The 10,987-nt window shown below is 43.6% G+C and overlaps 3 protein-coding genes across 3 annotated transcripts; all 3 read left to right on the top strand.

Annotated features, from left to right (window-relative positions):
- Positions 1-191: 191 nt before the first annotated feature.
- On the top strand, positions 192-1,460 carry LOC105462856 (THAP domain-containing protein 4-like). Its single transcript, XM_011709724.1, has 4 exons — positions 192-282; positions 357-455; positions 568-1,096; positions 1,193-1,460. Exons 3-4 carry the CDS (start codon positions 716-718, stop codon positions 1,316-1,318), a joined length of 507 nt encoding a protein of 168 aa, XP_011708026.1. The 5' UTR covers positions 192-282; positions 357-455; positions 568-715; the 3' UTR covers positions 1,319-1,460.
- Positions 1,461-1,553: 93 nt separating this feature from the next.
- LOC105462855 (THAP domain-containing protein 4-like) lies at positions 1,554-2,827 on the top strand. The gene is made up of 2 exons (XM_011709723.1): positions 1,554-2,398; positions 2,504-2,827. Exons 1-2 carry the CDS (start codon positions 2,000-2,002, stop codon positions 2,618-2,620), a joined length of 516 nt encoding a protein of 171 aa, XP_011708025.1. The 5' UTR covers positions 1,554-1,999; the 3' UTR covers positions 2,621-2,827.
- A 1,886-nt stretch (positions 2,828-4,713) lies between these two features.
- On the top strand, positions 4,714-10,386 carry LOC105462853 (transcription factor GTE10-like). The gene is made up of 4 exons (XM_011709722.1): positions 4,714-4,784; positions 4,872-4,934; positions 6,230-6,392; positions 6,971-10,386. Exons 1-4 carry the CDS (start codon positions 4,714-4,716, stop codon positions 9,851-9,853), a joined length of 3,180 nt encoding a protein of 1,059 aa, XP_011708024.1. The 3' UTR covers positions 9,854-10,386.
- The last annotated feature ends 601 nt before the right edge of the window (positions 10,387-10,987 follow it).

The raw sequence follows: 10,987 nt of genomic DNA, 5'->3' as shown, positions 1-10,987 counted from the left end.
CATGATTTCAAAAGATGAAATCGTCAAAGGACGTAAAATTAATCGTTTTTCACCAGTGGAGTGTTTCAGAACGCGAAAAATAAGTAAATTCAACAAGAGACGAGAGAATGTTTTTAAAGCCACTTCACACTTGTATTCGTCATTTCCAGCGAATCAAATGAAAACTCATCAATCATCATGATTGCACAGCATTACGTCAATCACGGTTACATCATAGTGGAAAGATATATATACTTAGTTGATAACGTTCTTGTGCGCAGTGCGAGAACAGACCTTCAAAACGTAAGTTGTTTCTATGTTGCTAATATACGTTACAATTTAAGGACTAATTTAATCAAACTAAATATATTTTACAGGGCAGACCAGAGTGGAGGAGTCTGTACAGAAATCCAACACAAGTATCAGCTGATGTATGTTATATAAAAAAAATATATAGCATGCTTGCTTGACAACAGGTGAGAGTTAGGGCTTATTACAGTCACATTACCAGGAGTTTGATTTTATAAAACATTTTATGAGAAATCTTATATATATATATTTTATTAATTGTAATTACATGATTTGCAGGTTATATTTTGTTGAAATTTTTGGAAACTCTCAAGTTAAAGTTGCGGAATCGTGAAGAAAATCCACACTTGAGGATTATATGTTAATCTGACTTGCACGCAATCGTCCAATATATATCCAGAATATATAAAATAGTACAGTCAAAACAATGGAAAGCGTACATCCATTGCACGAAGCACTGGAACCGCTGGCCTGGCTAAAGGGAACGTGGAGAACGGAGAATCTGGGCCACGGCAAATACCCGACGGTGAAAGACTTTAGCTATTACGACGAGCTGAGCTTCGCGTCTGTCGGGCAACCCATGTTCAATTTTACCGCGCAGAGCTTTTCCTCGGATTTGAAGAAGCCGATGCATCGGGAAACGGGCTTCCTGAGAGTGACCCCGGGAACTAATCAACTAACCTTTATCGTGGCACATATGCCGTTTGGTATGGCATCCATCGAGTATGGCGAGATAACCGACAAGAGTATCAATTTGAACGGCACTGTAATTAGTGAAAAAGAGGCAACGTGGCCCCGTATAACACAGGTACATTAGCAAGTTAACACTACCTCGTTGCAATTGATGTTGTGTAATTGAGCTTAATTGCGCAATTAGAATACATTTTTTTTATCCTCACGCCAGATACGCAGGGAATTTACACTCCACGATAATTGTCTGGAGTATGTGTTTTACATGGCGACGTCGAAAACCCCAGAGCTGACCGAACATTTACGGGGAAAGTACGTGAAAGTGAGCGAGGAGGCATAAAGGGAACGTGAAATGCGTATTAAGTGATTGGATTTTACTACAGGTATACGTTTACGATTTTACTGTTACTTCATTTTTTGTTATTAAATATTGTAATTTTGTAAGCGCCATGCGTGAATAAAATTTAGAGGGGTACGCAGAATCGAATATTTATTATTTGATGATTAATCGTGATTACATGAGCATTCGTGCTCGCGTGCACGACGAAATCTATTATCTATCGCTATATCGCTCATCGCAGATTCTGTTGAACAGTCGTTTAAAATTGCTCACCGCTGGTTACGTAATAATTCAGGATCTATTCTTTGCTACTGCGTAATGTTATGTTTTCTGCGCTTTGAAAAATATATATAGATAGTGAAGCATGTAGGGCAGAGAAGGAGGAAAGATGAGAATTTACAAGCGCTGAAAAGAATAGACCAAATAATAATACACGTGGTTTCTCGATTGGCGATTACGATTTCCGTTGTAAGATAAACATCAAGTTGTTCGGTAATGTTACGTGGCTTCCTATATAATAAATGAGACGATGCGAAGATATAAAATACCGGGAAATCTCGCGCTGCGATCTCAGTACAGAGTGAGGCCTGCTGCAGCTGTGGACGTGTAGACACGTAAATCCAATCGGAAGCCTTTTATCAAACTGATTAGGATTGCTATAGCTGTACAACAGCCGCGAAGATGCATATGAATGTCCTGCCGCTGCACCAGCTGATGCAGGTGCTGGCCTGGCTGGAGGGTACGTGGATAACGGAGGAGCCCGCGACGGGCATGTACCCGACCATCAAGAACTTCAACTACTACGACGAGATAAACATCACGTCCACGGGTCAGCCGCTGTTCAACTACATCGCGCAGAGCTGGGATCCGGAGACGGGGACGCCGATGCATCGGGAGACCGGCTTCCTGCAGATCTTACCGGGAACGAAGAAGGTCGTCCTCAGTCTGATTGACAACATAGGACTGTTCACGGTCGAGCAGGGCGATCTGGCGGACGACGACAGCGGTGTCGTCACCGTGACGAGCACCAATATACTGACGACAGACGCGTCGGTACCGTCCTTTCCGAAAGTGACCGAGGTACGATCACACTTTCTCCGTAAATCTCGCACGTTAATAATTATTATGTTAAACTGTACAATTCGGGTTCAGTAATGTATAATTATTTTTTCTCTTCTACGACAGACGCGTCGGGAGTACAAACGCGACGGCGACAACTTGGAGCTCGTTATGTACATGGCGACGACGAAGACACCCGATCTGACGGAACATTTGCGTGCGAAGTATAAAAAGGTGGCATAGAGATCCGCGAAGGATATTAGACACATGTGTATGTGTGTATGTATATACGAGAACGACACAGAAAGTAGGGAAGGATCTCTGAATCTACGAATTATTATTCTTCATCTTTTTTGTAACTTTTTAAGTAGGAAACAAGAGCAATATATTCTCGAGAAACATAAATGTATTTTTTGATGTAGCTCATAATAAATAGCAGCATAGACATAATTTATTAACGCAGCGTGCGCGGCGTATACGGTTCGTTACACACACAGTTATACGCCTTCTCTTATTTCGCTTTTATCAAGGGTGAGTCGACCAACCGGTTGGAGGTCGGGGCATGCGATATCTAGGAGAAAATTTGCGACTGACACGCGACGTGACCGCATAGAGAACTGCGCCACAGATTGCATCTTTAAGCGTTTCCTTTCACGCCCGATCGATGGAATTTAGTTATATTTCGTCGCTAACTACCGCATTGTGACTTTTATCGATTGCGATACTTCGGCATTGCGATTGACGTCGGAGTTACGCCGGGGTATCAAAAATTTCCACTTGGCCCTTACCATTTATCTTTCAATCGCATAATTTTGTCTTTGTAAAATGGAATTGAGATAAGGAATCGAGAAATGGAAATGTTAGTATTTCTACTTTAGTGCTCTATTTTTTACAGTAAAAATTTGTTTATATATTTATCAAATCCAATTTAATCACATATAATAGATTTCTGTCTAACTTATGTTAGACTATGGAGAACAGTATTAAGAACGGCGGAGGAATCGAACTCTGATCCGATAAAAATTCCTGCATTAAAATTTAATCCTGAATTAAAATAAACGTTAAAACGTGTTTACTTTCTTTAAACAAAACAGGTATTAAAAATTAAAAGCCGGAAACTTTATTTTTTAAAAGGTGTTCGTAAAAAAAAAGATATTAATAATTGAACTTTTTTTCAGAGGTATATTCATTTGAACTTATACACAATCATTTCATTTCTTTAATTATATCGTTGTTTCGAAGAGATTCGAATTTAATTTTACAGTATAAAAAATCGTCATTGTCGCAGATCTGAAATGATAATCATACGGGTCGTGCACGTGGCGAAAACGCGGGCCCGCGCGTTTCGTAACATCGTAAAATTCAAGTTAAACGGCCGCTGCTTAGTCGCACGAATTCGCTCGGCGTACAGGGGGTAGGGAACGTAACACCTGCGTGTTTACCCGCTGAAACAGCCCCGACCTGCCACGGCGGACTCGACGATTCGACCGCGACAGTTGCTCGCCGCGTCGGCATGACGAAGGATCGTTTCCTCGCCCTTAGGACATCAAATACCGAATACGTCGCGCACGCCGAGAGTGTTCGTTACATCGTTATTACGTCGGCACCGTCGTACTCGCGCGCGAATAATTCAGGGTGATTCCGAGTATCGTGACACGACACTCATGAATTCTCGCTCTAGTAATTCAATCTCCGTTTAATTCAAGCTTATTCGACCATTTTTGAATTCAAGAGTATGCGTCGTATTTAAATCATCATGTTTTGAATCTTTAATTCTATCTCTTTCTTTAATCCCTCTCTTGCTTCTTATTCTTGCAGTTTTCCTTCGTTTTCAAACATGCCTTCAATTTTCCTCAAATAACGTCCGCTTTTACGATTTAAACGCTCCACGTTCTCCAACAGCTTTCATTCGTTTTTAATATCTCTTCGTATAATCTTTCCCTTTAAGGACTTTTGCTTCTTCATTTTTATCAAAACTTTCTATGCCTTGTATTTCTTTTATCCTGTCTTCCGTTTTACGAAGTTCGTATTTTTTCCGTGGAAATTTCCGATTCAGGGGATTGATAGAATAATCATGGGAAACTGAAGGGAATAAAAACCTTCCGGAATAAAAACATTTCCAGTGCGATTTGCATTACTCTTTTTACATTTTTTTTTAGAGATGTTTAAAAATTCGAATCACGATTATCGACGCCACAAGATTCTCTCGTCCTTCGAATCGCACCGTGCGCGAACCTGAACTTCCGTCGCGCGGAGCATTTAAATCGATTTGCGCGTCGATCATCTCGATGCGCACGATTGTCCTTCGACTTTCCGACCTCTGAACGGCGCGCGGCATGGCACCGCTTTACGATGGCCACGACTACTACAAGAGGATGTTCGAGCTTCAGGAGAAGCTGCGGAAGAGGCAAGTACACCACTTCTCCCGGAGGGGAGACAATCGCGCGACTATCGCGGGTACACGCAATTATCGATAACGTCGCGAATTTTTCAGCGAGGAAGACAGAATACGACTGGAGGAGCGATTCAACGTGCTCATGCGAGATTCTCGTAATAGGTGAGTGAGTTTCCAGTCGTTCGGAATCCGAAAACTTTGAATTCTCGCGGTGACCGATGTCGCGCGTTGGCAGATTGAATTTGGAATAAGAGATCAATCAGTAGGTCAATGTGACACTATCAAATTATAGTGAAGTTATAATGAACCGTAGTGAAGTTCGTTGCATATCTAGAAAATTAACGGTAAGTAATTACAAATCCCTTTGGTTTAGACTTATAATTTATTTATATTTTAATGTACTATTTTAATTTATAACTGAATGCAATCTAATTATTACATATTTATTATTATTATTAGCGTACTAATTTGTTATTATAGTTAAGGATTAGAAGATGATAAAAATGAGTAGGAGATAACTAAATTTTCTTTATATTTATTATTATTAGTGCACCATTTTGTTATTAATTAAGGATTAGAAAAATGAGGAACAGACAATTAAAATTTTGTCAAATCAACTTTTATTTTCAAAGGATAGCAGAGAATTGCTTTTAGATATTTCAGTCAATTAAAAAATTTGCAATCAGCAAACCTATTTCATCTGGAAGCTATATTTTTCGAAGTACTAAATAAATCTCTCAAATTGAAAATGTGAACATCAGAATCGATCGTTCTAGCGTTTCGCAGCAACGATGTAGTCGATGTAGAAATTACCTGAAATACTCGATATCGATCCACTTCTACGGCCCGCTTTTGCGGAATGTCACGATCAATAACGGCCGCGAGAGCGCAATCCCATTCCTGTCGACATATCTCCGCGGTCGGGGCGACATGAATTCCGCTCTCTCGTTGTTTACGCGTCCCGATTCGTGTCTGGCCGAGACATCCGAGCGTTTCATCGATCGCGCGAGCACCGGATAAAAATGTACCGCGATGTTTCATGCTGCACGATAGTGTGCGTCTTCGTTTTTAAAAGCGTTGCGTTAGCTGTACACTGTTACGGAGACCGCGGTGACCTTACGCCACCGAGGCCGCGAAAAGTGACTTGCCCGATCGTGAGGGAGTCGTATTAAGTCCTTAATCGATCGCTCAACCCTTGCAGGGTATGCGTATTTCTATGTACATACTGTAATTTTTGAAAAAAAAAGATGAATATATCTAAAGTATTTAATGTAAGGCATAATCTTATTTTGTTAGTTTTTTTTTATTGCAATTTATACAATATTCTAGTGCTCGTAGAATTAATAGTGTTATAAAAATAGATGAGAGGAAAATGTTGGTAAAGCCGTCGTAAGCGAGATTTTCTTAGAGCTTAAACTTGCCACTCGACGGTAGCTCGATGATTTTTTTTATTGCAGACACGATGTCTGCATAAACCGGTTGCGCATGAGGTATATACAATATCTGGAGGAGCAACGCACGAGGGATGAAAGAAATCACAAGCTTCTCGCAGCGTTGGACAGAGTTATGAACAAGCTCGCGCTGATAGGCGCGAAAAAAGACAGACTTAATGTTCTCAGAGTGAGTGTCCGTCATTTTCGTCGGGGAATTTTTGATTATTTTGTAAAGAAATTGTTTTATGGTGCTCGTTATTATTTTTTCGTTTAATATAACAATATCATATTCATTATACTGCCATAAAATAATAAATTTTTGAAAAATAAAAAGAGTTATATTTTCATCCCTTTTTTTATATTTATTAATTGATATAGACTGCAATCAACTTTTATTATTTTAAAAGTTCAAAAAGCGCTCTTTTTATGATTCATTCATATTTATGAGATTAGATCAATCTCCCTCTTTTCATCTTTAAAATAATGTGAAGAAAAATTGAAAATAAAAAGAAAAACTAATTTTCTCGATTACCATATTTATGATGAATTTCAATTGTGTAAAACAATTGTATTAAAAATATAATTTAACTCTTATTGTTAGATATACATATAATCTGCATATATCACGCTATATTATACTTGCCCTTTTATAGTCATACGATATAGAAATATAGCTACACGTATAAATTCAAGCAAATGACTCTATTATTCTACTTAATTGTAAGTCGTTTTACCTAATAAACGAGAATGTTGGCTTCTTTCCAGAAACAGTACGAGACTTATCTGCTTCGCGCTTATGCCAATCACCGGCCACCCGGTAGCGTCACCGGGGACAGTGGCATCGCGAGTCAGAACGAGGACAAATACACGAAGAAAACCATCGTGATGGCACATCCCGATTTAGCGTCCGCGGAAACGAGAAGCGTTTCGTCACCGCGAGCGCATCCGGGGGCGCCTGATCCTCCGCAGTCGAGTCAGCCAAGGCCCATCTCCGCGTCCAAGTTCCACGACCGAGTCGCCGTCAATGCCTCGTTAAATAATTCGATCTTGACGGCTGCGCCATTAGGCGCAACCCTCGACGTCGATCATCGTCAGACGAGTGTTCCGCACGGTGGACCGCACATTTATGCCCATCAATATCCGCGGATGGTACCGTCCAATTACGACGAAAGCGCGCCTCGCAATCTCCAACATGTCCCGGACATTCGTGTTTCGTACGCGGAACCGCCGGTTTTGTCAATGGACAATATGCAGCCCCATGCTGTTCCCGCCAATCGATTCTTCAGGGAGCACGTGGAACCGGCGCAGGTCGCGTCCGGCTCCGCGGCGACCGCGCGATTTCCCGCTGGAGACACCTCTCCGCGATATGTCGGAGAGACGTCGCGGAGCGTGCCTACTCCACGCCAATTCGACCCCTCGACCTTACTCCGGTATCACGACGCCAATGTACTGCTGGCCGATCCGCGATCGCGGATAAGAGAGTACGATCCGTCCGCGACCGTGGGACCGACTTTGCGGGTGACCGGGAAATCGAGTACGTACCGGACGGGACCCGACACGAACGTCGCCAATCAGATCGATCCGCTGCCGGGATACATGGACTATATCCTGGCGAATTCGCATCAGAAGTCCGACGACGAGGGATCCATTCGTTCCATCGCGAGCGACGATCTGGACAGTCTGATAAGGCGCAACGAGCGTTTGCTGTGGGCCAACGCGGACGCGGCCGTCAAGACTCCGCACCGATCGCCGACCGCTTTGGGAATCGACAACGCTAATCTTATAGACGACAGGACGGCGTTACTCGAGAACGAACTGGATCGGTATATCAGCAATATCCGGAAGATCCATCGGCAGCACGGCATACAGAGCTTGGATGAGGCGGACCACGAGCAGAACACTAGCGGCGATCTGTTGAACGTCTCCCTGTCGGAGGACGCTGTGGAGCTTCCGGCCGAGGACCGCGGGGCGAGGAAGGAGCGGGTGCCCGAGGAAATGGGCAAGATCCTGGCACTGGCCAGCGATCTCGCGTCCAGGACGGCGAATCTGAAGGAGGTCGCGCGAGATTCGGCCGGGCAAGACGATGGCACGCCCACGGAAGTCGACGGCGACGGAATTAGACGTGATCGCGAGATTGCAAAAAGCGACGCGTTGGAATTTAAAGGGAAACGCCAGGCTGAAGGACGCGCGGGGAACGAAATTAGAGAAGACGTTGCGACACACTCGGCGGAATTAGATCGGCCGCGCGGAGACACGCGGATTGCGAAAGAGAGCTGGAATAACGCGGCCGATTCAGCCGAGTCGCGAGCGCGCGATCGGGAAATATTTACTATAAAGAAAGATGATGCGAACGTGGGAAAGGCAACGCGAATGGACGAGCCGAAAAATGCACCGGATGAGAAAGGAGTCGATCTTGTAACGAGTAAAGAATCGAATATCGACGGTCAGATCGACGCCGTCGAGGAACTGGCGCCGTGGGACCTTGCGAGTGTGCAGAAAAAAGTTTGCGAGCTACACTTGGACGAGCCTGACGAAGATCGAGCGGCGGGAAAGAATGCCGAGGACACGATGGACGAAGTCAGAAAGGAAATCGCGAGCGAATCGCCACGATTCGTCGAGCAAAGCGGCACGGACGGTGAAGTGGAGAACGCGCGTTCTCCGCCGGACACGCTCCCTCGCTCGGACGTGGAAACGAAAAGATCGGATGCGAGCGAGGCGAGCGAGACCGAGAGGGAGAAGGAAACACGTGAACCTGTCGAGGACGCTCAAAACGTACCCTCTAGAGTTTCGAGTCAACATTCAGTCGACGAACCTAAAGTCGCGTCGCAGCCCGACGAGGAACTTGGCGAAGGTGACAGACAGGAATTGGATAGCAAGGATGAGACGACGGAGCAGCAGCTTCGAGTCGACGATCAATTCGAAGGCGTGGTGAAAGACGGTGAGTACGGCGTCGAGCAAGGATACGTCGAGGATCCGAGCCAAGCGCAGCAGTACGAGCGGCAAGATCAGCAGTACTACGACCCGAACATGCCGTACGAGGCAGCTGGTAACGAGGAGTACGAGAGATACGCCGATCAAGGATACGCTCAGGCGGGTCAGGAGTACGTCGAGTACGTGGACGGCCAGTACGGGCAGTACCCCGAGGAGAGCCAGCAGTACCAACACTATCCCGAGCAGTACGAGCAGGATCCGAATCAGGCGTACGATTACGGCTACGATCCGAATCAGGGATACGGCGACCCCGGCCAGCAGTACGACCCCGATCAACAACAAGGATACGAGAACAATCCTGACAATCAGGCGTACGATTACGCCGAGCAGGTACCCTACGATCCTAATCAGACGTACGACAGCGCGTACGGGCAGGAGTACAAGGAGGAGCAGCGCGGTCCCGACGACGAGGAACGATCTCGCGCGGCGGAACCGACGGAGACGCGGGATGAGGTGGAGCAGAGACAAGTGGACCCGGACTCGGAGCACAAATCGGAGAACATCGGGGATGAGGATAAGTCGCAACGGGCGGACGTTAACGGGGCGAATCAGTCGAAGAAGAAGAAGGACGTGATCAAGTCCCTGCTGGATTCCGACACGGACACGACGATCGAGAGGAATGTTTCGAACACGGAGAGTGATTTCGATTTCAATTAATTAGATACACGCGACGCATTCGGGTGAACGTCGAATTCGTTATTTCAATGAAGAAAAATTGCGACGACGCGATCTCGCTAACGAGATAAACGAGATCTCGCGTCCTCCGATGTCGACGTGAAATGCCGACGTGAATATAACCGGCGGTGAAAAGATGCGGGTAAGAACAATGATTCTGATTTCGATTGAATGGCGCGACGAGGGGAAGAAGACGCGCTGTTTAGGTAGGTATGTATACAGGTGCAAGATAAACTAGCGAACGTCAGCGAGATGTGATCCGAGGACGGGCGCGAATCTTGAGTGAATTTCCAAAAAAAAAAAAAAAAAAAAAACGAACTTCAGTTCATCTCGCGAGAGATATGCCTGGGATATGGACAGTGAATTTAATTTTAATTACAGTTGCAATTAGAGCCTACGAGTTGTAGCGTATATATACGGCGAGAATAATTAGTTTCGTTGGAATCCCGCTTGCTACCGTAAATATCATATTTACATATGTAGCCGTAGAATAAAATGGTGAGACAAGATGCGAATGAAAATGTACGTTATTTCGTGGACGTTTATCCCATATTCTCGAATAATTTGCGACGTAAATTAACGGTATATCTGTAAATGCGTGTTTATGCAATCGCGAAGAGATTCATTGTTATAAAAAAAAACAAGCTTGAGATATTATACAAATTGATTATTATTAAAAGTAATTATTAAGATAATGCAGTCAAAGAAAAGATTAATTATTTTGAGAAAGTTTATCCACCTCTGCAGATTTAAAGCAAAAATATGCCAACTTTGAAGTAAGAGGAAACTCCTAAGGCTAATTCTTACAGAAAAAAATGTTAAAAATCAGATTTTCTATTTCGTTTTCTCATTCAAAGTACATATTGCGCAATACATGCAATAAATTAGTAAACGACGAATATAGATTCATATTTAATTATAATTAATTCATGTATTATGACCAGATTATGCGTTACAAATTTATAATCACGATTATTATTAAAAGTAGTTGTTAAGAAAATGCAGGCAAAGAAAAGATTAATTATTTCAAAAAAGATTATTCACCTCTGCAGATTTAAAGAAAAAATATGCTAACTTTGAAGTAAAAGAAAATTCCAAGACTTCTTTCAGAAAAAA

Source organism: Wasmannia auropunctata, unplaced genomic scaffold (assembly GCF_000956235.1).
Source record: "Wasmannia auropunctata unplaced genomic scaffold, wasmannia.A_1.0 LD336092.1, whole genome shotgun sequence".
In the NCBI taxonomy this organism is placed as follows: Eukaryota; Metazoa; Arthropoda; class Insecta; order Hymenoptera; family Formicidae; genus Wasmannia; species Wasmannia auropunctata.
The sequence above is the reverse complement of the archived record's forward strand: the minus strand, read 5'-3'. Positions and strand labels throughout refer to the sequence as shown.